The following is a 17,837-nucleotide window of genomic DNA, read 5'->3' on the forward strand; positions in this document are numbered from 1 at the left end:
AAACGAATACTCACACATGGCCAAAAAGCACACCAGGAAGATGCTATTATTAGCTCCATTTGACTCATGAGGAAACTGAGGCTCAAAAAAGGTTAAATAACCTGTCGAAGGTCACAGCGCTAGAAGAGAAGGAGCTGGGATTCAAACACTAAGAGACAGAGCGCTCAGAGGTGAGGAGTCAGTTAAAGGATAAATAGGAGGAGAGGATAGGACAAGTTCCTAAGTACACCACTCTAGCTATTCTTTTTTTTTTTAATTTAGGCATAAATTTGTAATTTGTTTTGTTGTTGGTTTACAATAGAGGAATTTCCTTAAGGAGCAGGTGAACTAGGACAGCACAACTCAGGTAATTTCAAAACCAGAACAAGCAAAGCAATCCTGAGAAACCATTTTTTAGCTAATAAAGTAGTAAAATTGAGAACGGAACTCCCAAAACCACCACTAGCGCTGCTGAAATGGTTGGAAAACTATTTTCTGCCTCTTGGCTAGAGGCCAGTATTTTCAATTCACACAATTGGCCAGTTTGTAATTATACTCTTGTGATGATCTGATTAACGTCACTCCTCTACTAGACGGGCAGCGATATGAGGGCAGAGTCTGTGTCCATTTTGCTCATATTATGCCTCTAGAGCCCAGCTCACAGCCTAGCACCAGCAGATACTCAGTTTGTAACTGTTGCATAAGTGGATGTTGCTGTTGCCATGATTAACTTTTTGGAAAGCAATGAGGCAATAAATAGTAAGACCTATAAAATATAAGATTATTTGAATAGTAATCTCCTGTGGGAAAATATACAACAAAAGAAAAAAAGGAAGACATGAAGATACCCATGTCCACATTATCTGTGAAGGTAAACAAACAGCTAGTCAATGGATTCTACGCATATGGATGGTAATCGTCAAAACAAAACAAAAAAGCATGTTCTCAAATTCAGTCATGTGAGTAGGCAGAAAGGAAACTGACATTTTTTGTTGGTGAGACTAAACCCTAGAACTGGTACTCATTAGCAGATTCTGGGCTCTGGGCCCTCCCTTGACTACACCAGAAGTTGGAGCCTATTCTGGGCTTCTGCCCTACAGCTTGTTGTCGGTGGTCAGCCCAGAAATGCTCAGCAAACACCCACCGAACAGGATGTCACTTTTATGTTCTTCCAATCTTCAGTGATTGGTCTCCAGTACTTACCATTTTCATTTACTATCCAATCAGTTAGGAGGTCCTATCAACAGAACATTGTTTCATCCATCCAATAAACATTTGGTCAGGGCCTACTGTGTGCCAGGTATTCTGCTAAATGCTGGGTAAGAGAAATGAACTAAACAGACAGTCTTCTGTCCTATAAGTTATGTGTTAGTAGAAGAGACAAGACTGCTAACAAATAAATAATGTCAGGTCACCCTGCCTGTCACCCTACTGCAAAAGTCTTCAGATTTCTTCCTTGTCCAACCCAGCCTGGCTGCTAGTTGTATTTTAAAATGCAAATCAGAGCTCACGTGTCCTGAATACTACACTGACTAGGCTACTCAGGACATTGTTTAAATGTCTTACTATGTGCACGAAGCCTTCAGGATGGCCCTCACTTACCTCTCCAGCGTCATCTCCAGGCACCCACACCCCCTGCACACAGAGACCTTTTCATGACTTCCACCTTTCTTCCACCCGAATGTTCCCCATCCACAAACACCTGATGAAAAATGTGAAAGGATTAAGAGCACAAATTGGCAGTTACAAAATAGTCACAGGGATGTAAAATAGAGCATAGGGAATTATAATCAACTATATTGTAATAACTGTGTATGGTGTCAGGTGGGTACTAGACTTATAGAGGGATCACTTCATCAGTTACATAAATGTCTAACCACTATGCTGTACACCTGAAACTAATATAATATTGAATATCAAATCTAATTGAAAAAAAATTTTAAATAAATAAAAACAAAACAGAAAAATATTAGTTAAAAACAAACAAACAAACAAAACACTTGAGTGCCTACATGGCCCACCACGGCCAGGCTCAGGGCCATCAGGACAGCTTTCTACTATCCGGTAGCCACCTCCAGCTCCTAGAAGGTACAGCAGCCCTTTATGTAGACAGGGACGATCGCTCCTTCATCTCTCTGCCAAAGGCCGCACATCCAAGAAACATTTGTGGAGTGAATGTTAAGAGTTACGACAGGCATTCTGAAAAGGACGCTAAGAACCTGGGAGGTCTGCACTTCCGGTCAGCACCTCGGTTGGCACCCAGAGGAAGAGAGAATTGGTGCCTCCTCCTGCGGCCGCTCTAGGAAGAGGGCTCTATGGCCCGGAGGACCTGGAGAGATGCGAGCACAAATTTGTTGTATTTCTTTCCAGTCTCTCTATATACATACATATACACGGTTGTGTCCTTGCATGTGAGACCAGACATAAATATACTATATAACCTTATATCCACTTGTCTCTTATTAATCCATGAGAATTTTCTCACATTATTAAAAATACTTTTAAAACATTTAAATGCATCATTTAAACACTCCAACATTCCTAAAAATCTGGATCACCTATTTTTTTTTCACTATCATAAATAATTACGGGATGAAGTTCATTTTACAGTACAACAGGTTTAGACCTACAAAGCAAGTGTAAAAACTCAATCTGAAGATATATTATGAAAGAGAAATGGAAGAGGAGATATTAGGGAAAGGAGTGAGACCAGGCACCCAAGCCCTCAGCACGCATTTGCCTGAGTATGAGGGGGAACTCATTACCACTTGACAGCTGCTCCGTGGTCTGTAAACAGTTAAGGGTTCAAACCTCTTCCCAGTGACCAGATGTTCATGGCTTCAGGTGGTACAGAGCAGTTAGTAATTGACTCACCAGTTTGACAACAACAGTTCGTGTGAGAGAAGCTACAGGAGGCAAGCAGGACCCCACACAGCGCACCTCCCTCAGACACAGTTTGGTTTAGGAATACAACTGTGTAAGTATCCATTGATAAAATATATAAGCCCAAAGAAATAAAGACTTAAAGAAAACCTAAAATAAAATTAATGCATTACCGTGATAGAATGCAGTGAAACAGCTTTTAAGTTTTTTTCTCTTATCGAGGTGCTTTAGATTTCTTATACTAAAAACCAAGAGAGAGAAACATAGGAAGGTGTTAATGAAAAAAAACAACACTAATTTTATGACATCACTGCATGAGCAGGAGGTTAATGGGGGTGATAGGGACAATTACAAAACAAACAGGGAGTGGTGGTGGAATGTAATATTTATAATATCAAAATTCAGTAAAATACCTTGTAATTCCTTATAATACAACCATCTTATTTTTAAAATTCAGCTTCACTAACTTGACAAGTTTTAAGCAATTCTCATGTGTAAAAGTGATCATTGATAAACCTATCAGCAGCTAAAAACACGCAAGACCCACATACTGAACTATAGTTTCATTTTTATACTAATTTTGCCACTGGGGTAGCATTGCTGCTTTGTGCCTGGCATATAGCTTCTGCCCATGGGGATAATTTGAAGGGTTCTTTAATGCCACAGAAAAGGTACTTGAGATTCAATTGATTTTTTTTACATCATTAATCCAAATATTACAGTAATGTTAAGTAATATCTTTGGTAGCTATTCTCCTAGAAGAGAGCTACAGCATTCCTGCTCTACTGACTCATGGTCCCTTTGAAAATTAGATGACAGCTATGTATTCTCTTCCTGGAAAAATGTGCAGGCACACATACAAAATTCTGCCCGAAATTTCCAGAGGCCTTTGGACTCCCTAAATCCCTGTTAATAACCTCTATACCAGAAAAAGGAGAATTTATAGAGAAATAGTAAACTGGCTGACTGCGAGGTGTAGAGGGAGATAAAGGAAAGCTGAAAAGTAGAAAAGGAAGTTTCACGTTCTGGGCCAGACTTGGCCTAGACTCGCCCCATTCTTTTTTTTTTTTTTATCTTTATTAAATTTATTGGGGTGACATTGGATAAATTATGTAGTTTTTAAGTGTACAATTCTCTAATACATCATCTATATATTCATTGTGTGTTCTCCACCCAGAGTCAGGTTTCCCTCCATCACCATGTATTTGCCCCATTTTACCCTCTTCTACCGCCCTCCCCCTTACCCTCTGGTAACCACTAAACCACTATGTCTATGAGTTTTTGTTTTGTTCATTTGTTGCTTTTAGTTTTATATACCACATATCTTCAATAGATGATTGGATAAAGATGTGGTACATATATACAGTGGAATATTACTCGGCCATAAGAAAAGATAGTATACTGCCATTTGCAACAACATGGATGGATCTTGAGATTATCAAGCTAAGTGAAATAAGTTAGACAGAAAAAGTCAAGAACCATATGACTCTCCCTATTCTTTACTTTTCATAAAAGCTCAGTGCACTACAGACTATTTTTCTATACTCAGGAAACTAAGGTTCAGAGAGGTTATGGAACTTTTCCACAAGGTCATACTGCTGGAAAGTGGCAGAGTCAAAATGCAAACCTGGTCTCCTGACTTTGTAAGTCCAATGCACATTTCAGTTAGCACTTACTACGTCAGCTTACTACTTTTTCACCTTGGGACTTTTCAAGATTGACTGAACTATTAGACTAAATGCATCTACTAGACTATGAATTCCCTGAGAGTGGGGTCCATGTCTCATTCATTTTATAGCCTGGCACATAGAAGGTACTGATTAAAGGAGAGGTGAATGTATGAATGAACACACTGGCTCAGCACTCCCATAGACAGTGGCAGAAACTATGTGCAGCTGTGCATTGCCACAATATAAAGATCCTGTCATCACTAAACATTCCTTTAGATGACCACTGGGTAAACACTTCAATAGATTTTAAAACACTTTTTTGTACAGAAACAGTATTTAATCCTTTTGAAAAATAACCTATTCCTAAAACACGAAGTAGTTTTATAACAATCTGCCTAATAATACCAGGTCAACAACTAACATCTGTCGGTGGTGAACTACTGGATCTCATGAAAACGAAACTCATGTTGAAAATAATTGCATAAATTAGGACTTTTTCTAAAGATGCTTAATTTTACAAATTTCATAATAAGAACTTAAACACATTTTTTGTTGTTTTTGTAATAATTGCTTTGAAGATGAAAACTAAAGCACCCTTTCAATGTAGTAAAGGTAATTGCTGCATTTACTGCTCATGTCATGTTGATGTATGACTACGTATCAAAGGTCATCCTTCTGCACTCATACATTATCAAATTTGAAAGCACAATATTTGATTCTCACCAACCTTTAAACTGCCCACAATGTGTGTGAAAAATAGATAGAGTTCTACCTTAGGTTAAAAAAATGAATGAACCCATGTTTCGGAAGCAGAAGGGTCAAGAAGCCAGTGGCAAGGTTAGATGTCAGCACTATGAATCTCATACTGTCATCGCTTATCAACGAGGTCTAGTACAATGATCACAAGGTAAAATTGCTGTACTAATGAAGACAAAGGTCTAAAAAATTAGATAGCACAGCCCCTCTGACAGAGGGCAGTACCTTGTGGACAATAATGCAGAAATAAGGGCATAAATCACTCTTTAGAGACAATAAAACCTATAATGCACAAATTGAATTGTTTACATGTCTATTGGTGGCACTGTTAAAAACAGAAGTGTCCACGGCCATATCTCTTGTTACTCATCTGGAATGCAGCAGCCCCAAAGTCAGCCGCGTTATTAGAAAGCAAGTTGTCTGCCTCCCACCTCTCCTCTTCCAACTCCAAAGCACACAGCACTCCTGTCCTGACACACAATTTAGTCGTCTCATGCCATCCTGACCTAAAAGAAGTGCTGGACATTCAGGCTTGCTTCAAACTATTGCATACAATTGTTTTCTGGGGGAATAAATTGGTCTTATCAGAATCTACTAAAACCTGAACAGAAGCTGCTCTGGGCTGGGGATCGGGGGCAGGTGGGCAGACGGGAGGACAGCAGGAAAGAGAAAATCCCCACTCTTCAGTAATGAGTGTTGTCCTTAAATAAAATACCATTTAATTTCATTAAGCCCAATTATAGGAGAATGTTTTAATGAAGAGAAACATGAAAAAAGAATCCAGGGCTTCAAAATCCCAAAGAATATATGTGCTGAAAACAATCCACCCAAAGCATGTTTCAAGCATATAAATTTTATTTGATTGTACTCATTTTAAATTATTTTTTTAAATCACACCATCCTATTCTGAAAATTCATGTATTCTTTGGCTATGTGAACACTCATAATTGAGAATACAAGTTCATTCTAAAATATGATTCCTTTTTGTTCCTAGGAAAAAGATTTTTTTTACAAAGCATACTACTATAATTCAACAAAATGTGTCAACTCTTGGCAGGTAGGCAAAGCCTTTAGAATTCTTGTTATAGATAGTAAGGCACAAGTAGCATGTTTCATTTTTAGGGAAAAAAAGATTAAGTGACTACAATTTATAAAATATACCACACCAGTGCAAGTTTTAATTATACTTGCCATGTACAGTATATATTGCCTTTTAATGGTTTCTTGAGGCAAGTACTCAACTTTAAGATCTGAATTCCTATGGTCTGTATACTGAAAGAAGACATATTGTTAAATTATTTTGTGTGTGTGTGTGTGTGTGTATCCAGTCTTCACCAGACACAGTGTCAAAAAAGCAACTTCATCCAGAAAAGTCCTAACTTAACATCAGTTATAACATTAAATAAGTCAGAAATGAGATAATGAATAAAAATAAACATAAAAACAAAAAGGTATTTTTAAATATCCCATTCCATAGGTACGTAAAATATGGGATCGGGGGTGGGGGAGATAGGGGTCTTCAAGATCCCTATCTTGAAGGAGTTTGTTAAACAGACTCAAATTATTTTATATACGATTTAGAAACCTCACCCAAATAATGGATTCATGTGACTTAGGGAAGAGCTCCTCCCCTGTAATCCCATCCTAGTACATTCGCTCTTAGGTAATCTCTAGTTCAGTTCATAGTTATTGCGGATGTATGTCAGGCACTAAGAACACAAAAACAAAGGACTCCTCCCTACCCTCAACGTGCTCACCGTTCCCCTATTCTCGTATCTTGAGCTAGTTCTTCTCACTTTCTACTTTATTTGTAGGAGTTTCAGATAGAACCAGCACACCAACCACCTGTTGATGCTAACCAAGACAGGTCTAACAATTACGTGAATCCACTCTCTAAACATACATGTAGCAGACACCATGCCAGGTTTTAATTTCGCTCTAATTTATGTTGTTTTGTTTGAGGAGAGCAAGAGAGAGAAAATAAAAATTAAGAAACATGGTCTGTCTTCTGTGTTTTCCATCAAATGAAGGAGGCTGACAATAAACAGGTCAGGAGACTACAAGTCACATGTAGTGTGTAAAGTATAAAGGGGTCAAAAAGCAAGTAACCGCTTAGGAAAGCTGAGAAAGATGTCACTCAGAAGACTACAAAGCTGGGTCTTAAAGAAATGAGTTTTACAAGAGTAGCATCATATATGATCAGAGCAGGGCATCTCTTAGAAATATGTAATACTCATCTGTGGATAGAGCACACGGGAGAGTGGTGGGAGAGAAGTCTGGAAAAGTAATTTAAATTTTAAAGAGCATACTTACAAACCACCTAAGGAGTCGGCCATACACAAATGAGCCTTAGAATATTTTTTAAATTTTGTGTTTGAGAAAGCTCCAACAGCAATGTGGATAATAGATAATAAAATAAACAAAAAGACAAAGCAATCCATTGGAATTTGCCTAAATTACGAGGTACAAGTTATCTAGCCCTTTCCCTACTAAATAATTCAAGTAATTAGATAATTTGCAAAATTCCCCACACTATAAAATCTGCACTAAGACTACAGCAATTTTTCCCATTCTGTGTGTGTGCACATGCGTGTATACTACCTATTCAACAGATAATTTATTGTGTCTTCAATATGTCAGACACCAGGAATGTAATAATGAACAAACACAGATATGGCCCTGCCTTCAAGGAGTTCATAATCTGGTGTGGAAGATAATATTATGACAGAATTCCAAGGGGACCGTGTGTGAGTGGAGAGTCTGACAAGTGTTAGGCTAAGGGAAGACTGCCCTGATGAAGTAACACTTGAGTTATCACAAAAATAATGAGAAACTCAAAAGAGCAGTAGTCTATTTCTTTCAGCTACCAAAAGAGAGGGCTCACAGCAAAAAAGACAAAGACTTAAAGATTCCATTTACAAGATCCATAAATTAAGTGGTCTTGAGGAATTCATTTAATCCCTGCTTGATAGGATTCCATCTCTTCACACAGTTGTGAGAACTGTTAAGAGAATGTATGCAAAAAGTCCCTAGAGCACAGTGCTTGACCAAGAGTAGGTATTCAAAAAATGTTCATTTAATTCCTCACTTTCTTCACCCTTCAAAATCAGACTAAGAGAGAAATATTTATTTTCACAAAAATAAATTATTTCTCCCAGTTTTCCTAATCAAGTGCCAGGGATCTGGTAAAAGTCTTTGGCAGCTAAAAATTTGGCCTATTCTCATATAATCCTGGAATAAGAACTTAAAACAACTAATTTATGAGGGAGATTTTGGAGAACACTTTTTAATCTTCTCAGAGTGCTTCCAACATCTATCAATTTTGCTGCCAAAGAAAAAAGGAAGGTATAAATATTTTTTTTAAAAAAAGAAAAAAACCTGGAGAAAAATGCATAAAGCGGAAAATCTAGTTTTTAAAAATGTCATATAGAACTATATAATGTAGTTCTATATAATACACAACTATAAAAGTGGATAGTGTTTTCTTCTCCTAAAGCCCATGAGTAGGATAAATTAAACCACATATAACAAGACCTCTGAAGAGACAGAATGGAAAAATTAAATGGCATCTTAATTTCACACAAAGGCAAACTGATAAAGGGCAATTGCAAGGACACTTACTATCCAGTAAATGCAACAATTTCTAAAAAGCATTTTTAAATAGTATTAAAGAATAAAATGTAGATCAGTTTCTGAAGAGGAGAAAAATTAGGCTGAGACAATAGTTTATAGATTGATACAATCTAACAAGGTTTTAATTCTATAATCATTTTTTGTTTATATTATAATAAATGTACTTTTCTATATTTATGAGACTAAATTCAGAGCCTGAATATATTTACTTACTAACTAAGTAAATATATTTAGATCTAATAATTTTGAAACTACTCAAATTACAAACTATAAGATTTGGCAGATCGATTCACAACCATATCTATCTTACTTCATCTTTACATAATTACTTGCATTATTTTTAAGAGCTCTTTGGAACTTCATGAAGTATATCTAAATCTCTTCTATAAATTTTATAATGAAAGTTATACTAGATAATAACTTATTGTATTATTTTCTTCCATTTTTGCAAAGCAACTGTTCTCCATGATTGTTTCCTTAAATTATCCCCTTTCTTTGACCCTTCAACTAACTGATTTGCCCACAATCCAACGGGTAATATTGTTAAGTAATATGATAAGAAAAAAGTTTTAGGAGAGTAAGTAGTTGGTATCAACCAGAAATAGAAGAAAATGTGTTACATTTTTAAAGTAATCTTAAACTCTAACACCAATATTGATTAGCAGTGTAAAATTGATGGTGCGAAATAAAGCATCCTGCATTAAGAGTTGAGGTCTGAGTTCTGGTTTAGCTGAGATGCTGGCTATCCCTATGACCTTGTGTAAGTCATTTAGCTTTTCTGACACTCTGCATACAATATTTAATGAAAATCATTACATAATTAAAATCTCTCTTTCATGAAGCTATAGCTCTCCAGATTCAATTATGTTCTCCACAACAATTGTGATTGTGTCTAAAGCATAAAATGAAAACGACCAATTTTAAGAATAAGAGGCATAACTCAACTAGCAAAATTTCCAAACCTGGGTTCTAGCTGGAACTATTTCAATTCAATAACTATTTATTGAGTGTCCCTGTGTCTATGTGAGTAGGAAGATATCGCAGGCAGAGAAGAACACGAGGCAGTTGTGGGGTTAGGAAAAACTTTGCACATGCCAAGCACAGAAAACATTATAGCTACATTAAAAATGTGTGTGGAGGGCAGGGTAGGTGACACTGGCAGTAGTTGTGGTGAGAAATGCCAGAGGTAACTAGTAGCAAAATTACACAGGCTTTGTAGGCCTTATCAGTAAATTGAGACCTTATCCCAAGAACAATGAGGAATCATTAAAGTATTTAAGCAGTGGTGTGGCATAATTTGATTTCCAATTTTGAAAACTCATTCATGGTACAGTGCACAGAACAGGTAGTAAGGGGCGAGACTGCAGAAGGGGAACCAGTTAGATGGTTGAGGTGGCGCGGGCCTGAAGTAGAGGGCAGTACAACAGTAAGAGCAGACTTCTGAAGTCATTTGCCTGCCTTCAAATCCCAGAATTTCTACTTACCAAGTTGCTTACTCTCACTATACCTCAGTTTTCTCTTCTATAATCCAGAGATAAAAATCCTCACAGGATTGTTGCCAAAGAACAAATGCTACACATACAACAGATAGCAAGCTGCCTGACACAGAGTACGAATGCAAGCGTTTATTATCATTATTACTGTAATGTTAATGGGATGAAGAAATGAGACAACTGGAAGACAAAAAAAGAAGACAGAAATTGAGTTAAGAGATAGGAAAAAGGGGAAGGGATGAGTGGACAGACTTTAGTTTCTGGCTTGAATAATGGCGCTATTTGATGAGATGAGAAACACAGGTGGTTTGAAAGAACAATAGGGTTCATTTTTTAATGTATTGATTAAGAGACACATTCTAGCAGGCAGGTGAATATATTGCTCTGAAGTGAAGGAAACAGATCAAGGTTGGAGATGTAAGAATCGGAGAGACATGATAATTAAATCCATAGAGGTTTGATGAGAGTCTCTAGAGAAGGGATATGTAGAGTGAAGAAATGCTGACACTAGGTAGAAGCTATGGAACAGCAACATTTAAAGGATGGAGGGGAGAAGCCTGCAAAGCACACTGAGAGAAAGGGGAGCCAGAGAAGTACTAAGAGAACAATAGTGAGAGAACTCAAAATCCAAAAGAAAAAAAAAGGTATTTCAAACAGAAGGGAGCTTACCAATGTCAACACTGCCAAGCAGTGAAGGAAGTTAAGGACTTAGAGCTCTCACAGGATTTGTAAGAAATTATTCATTCACATAATAAATATGTGTCAAGGGTCCTGGAGACACAGTGGTAAATAAGACAAGCAAGAGCCTTGCACACACAGACTTAATGTGGTGAAGATAGACAGTAAACTGGTAAACAAATAAAATACTTCTTTTATTTGAAATAGCAGAGATAAAGTGACATGAAAGAGAATAAAAGGCAGAGGCCAGTTTAGACAGTGATTTTGAGAGGGCATCTCTCTGAGAAGGGAAGATTTAAACGGAGACCTAAAACAGGAAGGGGCTTAGCATGGTCAGAGAATGAAAGAGGCCATGAGGCTCCAGCGTAACAGCGGAGGAGCGATGGAGAGAGAGGCCAGACCCTGTCTGTAGATGATGCTGAGGGCATAGTGAGAAAAGCTGAGATGATGACTTGTTGAGCCATGTGAGTAGGGAAGTTAAGATCACTCGAGATAACAGCACTTAGTAGTTTGCTTTTCCTCATTTCTACTAATCAGAAAGAGGACACTGTACCACTCCTTCAACCATTAACTGTTTATTACAATAATATCGGAATAAATCTTTCCTATTTTAAAAGGCACTATATGATGACAGCATGTTTCCCGTTACATTAATTTTACTAATCCCCGTTTGGCCTTCTTCCACATTTCTTTCAAAGAAAGTCCTCATAATCTCTGCTTGATTCTGTAATTAAATTATATTTCTCTGAGGTCTTTTCAAGCAACGTACATCAGAATTTGAATGTTTTATAACAAGAAGATTCAGCACGGTGCTACTAAAACATGATGGAATTCTCAAAAAAAGATGATATTCCATAGTGCTTATATTCCAGTTTCAGGTTCCTATTTCCTTGATATATGTGTGTGTGTGTGTGTGTGTGTGTGTGTGTGTGTATACATATATATGCACATGACAGGTAAAAGTTGATATAAAAAACATTGGCTTGATTCTGCACAGCTGAATCATATGTTCATATTATTTTTTCATTTCCTTATCTGCAAGAGGAAGAGTTTATTGCCCTTTCATATTTCATAAGGATATCAACAATACATAATGCCACCATTCACTTAAAATATATTAATTATCAGGCAGTAAGCTAGGAACATTACAAAAATTATTTTTAGTCATCCCCATGCCCCAAAGGGTAGGTGTTACTCTTCCCATTTTACAGATGAAGAAGCACTCTTAGAGCAAGCAGGCAACTTGCCCTAGACTGCAGAGCCAGAATTTAAGCCCAGTTCTGCAATTTCGAAAACTCTGGTCACTATACCATGATGCTTCAGACTATTAACAAATTGTCTGATAGCAGATATAAGATATTAAATCATAAAGGTGAATTTAAAATAACTATTACTTCATTAAATTTTTAATAAACTTTATACAACTTAGGAATATTTGCCATATACACCATTCCTATATATTCATTCTTTTGGAATAATAACTTAATTTCAAGTATTTTTTAATAATGGAGAAGAGAGAGAAAAGGAAGGTAGAAAAGATAACCAGACTGTATTTAAGGTCCAAGAATTACCATTCTGCGTCAAATTTTTTCCCCAGTTAATCTTTAATACACATATTAAATTCAATGAACTACCAGTAACTAACTGCTTATTCTCACAAAACTTATATGTCTCTCAAAATTAAATTACAAATGGCCTAGTTTTTCTGAATCAGAAAAACCGAATCTCTGATTGGAGCCTCTAAATGTCACTACTCCTCTGAATTCAAAAGGTAACAAGTCTCAAGAAAAGCATCATAATTTGCTCTCAGCCTATCTATAGATTTATTGTATTGTGAGCTCTTCCTACTAAGATTTTTCAGGTAGCCAAGTCATCTACCAAGACTTTGTCTGAAGAAGTCTAGATATTTAACAAAAGGAAACTGCTGCCAAATCATCTTTATTTTCCTTAACAAAATACACACAAGAGCACAAAATTCACTTACAATATCATCATTATTTTACAAGTATAAATAATGCTCAGAATTCAAGTACAGTCAAGTGCAGAAATATTCCCTATATGTTAATATGTAAACATAAGCTAATTATATACATCATGTGCCTTTGGCCCAGCTGCAAAATAAGAGACATCAAAAAGAAACACTGCACTTGACTGTTCAATTGCATTCTTACTGAGACTTCACACCAATGCCTATATAGTTACAGTTAAAACTTTCATACCGCTTAATGTAAATACCTAAGTAGACATTTAGCCCCACGGCAAATATCTCAAGAGTAAAACTTCTATCCATTTTTAATGATGAAGTATTAAAATCTTAATTGAGTTTCATTCCTTAAAATAAACACTATTAGAACTTATTCCTATCCAAAGTTCTTCCTATGTCAAAATGGATATTATTTATAGGTCACATATATAGAAAACAAGAATGCTATCATGTTTGTTTACTTTTAGAATGGAAAATAAATTTCTAAAATCTATCTAAACAGTGTGGGTCTTTGTACATTCAAAAGGATCTTACTTTACTGATATCACTTGATTTTAGTTTTAATATCCAGTAGATGTATAACTTTGACATACTGAAATAGCTAAGCAATCTTAATTCAAATGACATCAAGCGTACCCTTAGAGAAAAAAACAACAGAAAGCACCACCTAAAAAGCAATTACTGACATCAACAAGACTACAAATATCCAGTTGAAGGCACATGGAAACATTTACTACATTGTCATCAAAGAGTCTCCACCTAGTTCAGGATTAGTAGAATCAGCTGTGGGAACTGTTGGTTTGGCTTCATTCATTGAGGTTTCCTCATTCTCGTTCTCAGTCTCCTCTTGCTTCTCCTGTGGTTCCTCCGTACCAGATACTTTTTGAATCACTTGGTCTGTCTGCTCTGTATCTGATATTTTGTCCTCTGTCTGTTCTGTACTGTTATCAAGAACATCTTGTTCTTCTAAAGATTCTGAAAAGATAAAGAGTCAAGACTTTAGGAATACCCAAATGTTAAAATTGCTATAGATAAGCACACATGTACTTGATCTAAAAAACAGTAGAATGATCCGACATTATCCTTAAAATATTTTAAAACATGTACTTAACTCCCTACAGCATACCTACATAAATTGGTATGAATGAAGAGGAAAAAAATTGGGGAGAAACAAATGCATAGATACACTTTTATCTAAAGCTTCATATGTTCATAAAATTTAGGAACTTTCATCATAACATTTAGGAGTTTTCCTAACGATGCATTTGAATGTTGAAGGTCCAAATATATCAAATAAAGCCCCAACAGAGCTACGTGCTATAACAGCCCAGCAAGTAAAGCAAATGCATTAACTCCCAGAGTATGTTTCCTGCAGGAAATGTCTCCCTTGCGCCCAGCCAACTCTATGAACAACGTGTAAACGTGTGTCTCTGCATTGTGTACACGCATGCACATGTGTGTAGACATGCTATTTCCCACACTAATTTACATCTCTACTAGCCAAGGATGGAGAGGTCTGGATCCACCTTTTCCAAAGGCATGACAAGTCTCCCCTGGTCCCTCTGCAAGACAAAGCCTCAGGGTTTACACCTCTGGATCAGAATATGCTACATACCTAGTGTGTCAGGGGGAGAAAGGGAAGGAAAGGCCTTTTGTCCCTGTCTTGGTAACATAAACTAAGTAAATGTCTTGGTCCCTACCTGAAAATTTACTCCCTCTAAACTCTCTTTTGAGTTTCAGTGAGTTCAAATATCTTAATAATAATTTAATAATAACAATTTTATTAAATAAAGTCCCTATAATTCTTTAAAGTTTAAAGAATGGTTGGGGGAGGGAAAGACAGGAACACAGAGCTTTGGGCCACCCAATTTCCAAGTCAAAGATAAAACTCTGGCTTTGAGATGCTTCTTTGTTTTTACAATAAATAGCAACTAGCAATTACTATTCTTACTAGGACAGATATAGTTAAACCACTAATACGCTAAATAAATAAGCAGATTTTCCTACCCTCAAAGAAGAACCCTGTAACATAGTACAAATGTTATTGATTCCAAAAATCTGGAGGACAGGCCAGTCTACATTAGCAAAACGTTCTAGTTTAGTTCCATGTATAGTACAGACCTGAGTTTTGCTAAATAAATTGACAGTTTTGCAAAGAAACTATGTGCTACATATGCACGCATGCTAATGTGGAGGTCTTACAAATTCATGATTTTACCATATCAGTTCTAATAAACACAAATTATTTGTATCTCACACACTCTATGCCAAGACTTTAAAAACATTTTTAAAAATTAATTCTTTAAACAGATACCTTGGACTCAAGTTTACAGAATTAATTACAACCTCTTTCCCTCTTTTTATATCTAGAATGAAAGGCCAAAATTTCACAGTTAGAGACATCCAAGTTAATGAGATGTCCCTAACTTGTATGAAAATTTCACATGAGATAACAATAAGTAGAGAGTAGTGGTTCTCAAATCACATTTGTACCAAATATCACAAAAATGCTATTTTTATCTTAAAAGGAATGGCATTGCTGCACCACTGTGACTCTTATAAAAACCAAAAGTAAAAAGCAGGTTATTTGAATTTTGTTATTTTAATGTTCCAGTACACAAAGGAAAAACAGAAAGTGCAAACGAAATTCTATGGACATGTACAGATCACATCTACTACATGGGCAAGCAAGTTCTTCAGTAGAAATGTCAGGAGTCACCAACCATTTGCAATTCTACAGAATTCACAAAATTTATCCAGGGTAGAATTTTAAGTTACGATTTTCCACAAATCTCTGGCCACAGAGCAATACCTACTTGCTAAGAACTTTAAAATGTGTTATAATACAATAAGCTGTCTGAAACAAACCAATAAAGCCACACAAAATGAAAAAAACAAAAAGCTCAGAATCCAGGACTCAACTCACCAATAAAGGTGTTTAAGTAAACATAGCCCCACATAGCTTGGCATATTCTGTCTGACAGACTACCTCAACACTGAACAGGAGAGGTATCCAAGTTCATGGGCTATCATATTAAAGCTTTGTGATGTAACTATTTTCAGAAACACATCACTAGTCAAATCCAATTTAACTGTAAAATTCTGGGGTCTTAAAAAAGCAGTTAATACAAAGAGGAGAGCTTTACTACTTAAAATTTTAAATATCTGTAAAGGTGAATTCTGAGAAATACCATGTGCTGTCATAATTACAAAACAACATCATACAAAGCTTGATCATTAATATTATATGGTATTTCAGAGAATATATGGAAGACTAAAAATTAGTGAAATGATAGGGAGTGCTTGAAAACAATCAAAAAACTTATTAATGGCTACTTTTCTTCTCCCAGGTTAATTTACAGAAAAGTAATTTTAACAGCAGTAACACTACAAAAAACTGGCATGTGTCCTGAAGCCTATAATGCAGACATCAGCTGGTCTACATGACACAGATATTCGATGTTTGGATGCCAATGCTATTTTGTGAGCAGTCATCCAAACAAGATTTAAGTGATATGCAAGACTAACAGAGAATTACGTATCAGTTTAATAAACAAACCACAGAGCTTTATGTAAGATTATTGAATGTACTCCAAAAGTATTTTATTTCTATGGGACAGTATCATTTGCCTATTCTAATAAAAACAGTGTTTTTTCTGTGAAGTTGTGTTTTAAAATAACTTGGTGGTATAAAATACATTACAGAAGATATCAACATTTGGGCATAAAATATTAAAAAAGAAACCAGCTTTTCTGTTCACACCAGTTTAGACTAAAATTGAAACAAAGTCACCTGAATTACCTAATTCCATCTGTAAGAAAATTTTTAAAATCAACTTTGGCATCTGTAATGCCAGAAAACAATGTATCTCAATGTGGTAAAACAAAAATGACCCATGGAATTTGTTCCTTTCCCCAGTCCTGCCCCATGCCCTGCTCCCACCCCAATATTTGTGAGAGAGAAGGATTTTCTACCAAATTGTAACAATTGGCTTCCAGTTGTTTGGAAAAGCCTCAACTCAACTAGACAACTCAAACTCATAAAACTGAGTGTAATTGTATAGCAAATACCACTGTCTTACCTATAAACCACACACAAGCAAAAACGTGTAAGATCAACTTACCTTTAGGTTTTTAGCTCTTGAAAGAATGATTTTCTAAGAAAATTAAAGAATTGGCTAGCAAAACAATTTCATATATTTCCACAGGAAATATATAATTTCCACAGAAAAATACATAATTCTAGTTAGATTATGCCTTTGAAAACCCCTTGTATTTGGGTGAATTCATTTAGTCTTACTCTTTATTCCTTTTTACAATAACAAAAAACTTTTTTGCATTGTAAACACATCAATACCCACTACATACATAAACTATAAAATTTACCCAAAAGAAATCTGTTAAATTAAAATAGATCATTTGTCTTTGAACTCAGGTTTTAAACAAAACAGTTTTTACAAGAATTTCTGCCTAAGGAAAATAGCCTACTTATTTTAAGGAACAAAGACATGAATTTCATCCCAAAACTCAACCCAATGAAATGACTCAATGAATAAAATTCAATTAAATAATAACCTCCTAAGAAAAAATAGCTCATATTCAATACACACAATCCTGTTTATTTACCATTGGTGAGCAAATCTATCAGATGAGTAAGAATGTCATTATTAAGCAATGATGTAAAGCTATCAGGTGAAGGTGTTGTAGAAAAGGGAATCAGAAGGCCAAAACATCTCTATGTCTAAAGAAAACATGCAAAAA

At 35.9% G+C, this 17,837-nt stretch overlaps 1 protein-coding gene across 2 annotated transcripts in view; it reads right to left on the bottom strand.

The window, feature by feature from the left end:
- Positions 1–13,014: 13,014 nt before the first annotated feature.
- LNPK (lunapark, ER junction formation factor) overlaps positions 13,015–17,837 on the bottom strand; it is a 69,694-nt gene continuing 64,871 nt past the window's right edge. For both annotated transcript variants that reach the window (XM_074338301.1, XM_074338307.1), the window contains one exon: positions 13,015–14,051. In XM_074338301.1, the coding sequence (XP_074194402.1) occupies positions 13,810–14,051 (242 nt within the window). In that variant the 3' untranslated portion in view covers positions 13,015–13,809. The remainder of the gene's footprint in view (positions 14,052–17,837) is intronic.

Source organism: Rhinolophus sinicus, linkage group LG01 (genome assembly GCF_036562045.2).
Source record: "Rhinolophus sinicus isolate RSC01 linkage group LG01, ASM3656204v1, whole genome shotgun sequence".
NCBI classification, from domain to species: Eukaryota; Metazoa; Chordata; class Mammalia; order Chiroptera; family Rhinolophidae; genus Rhinolophus; species Rhinolophus sinicus.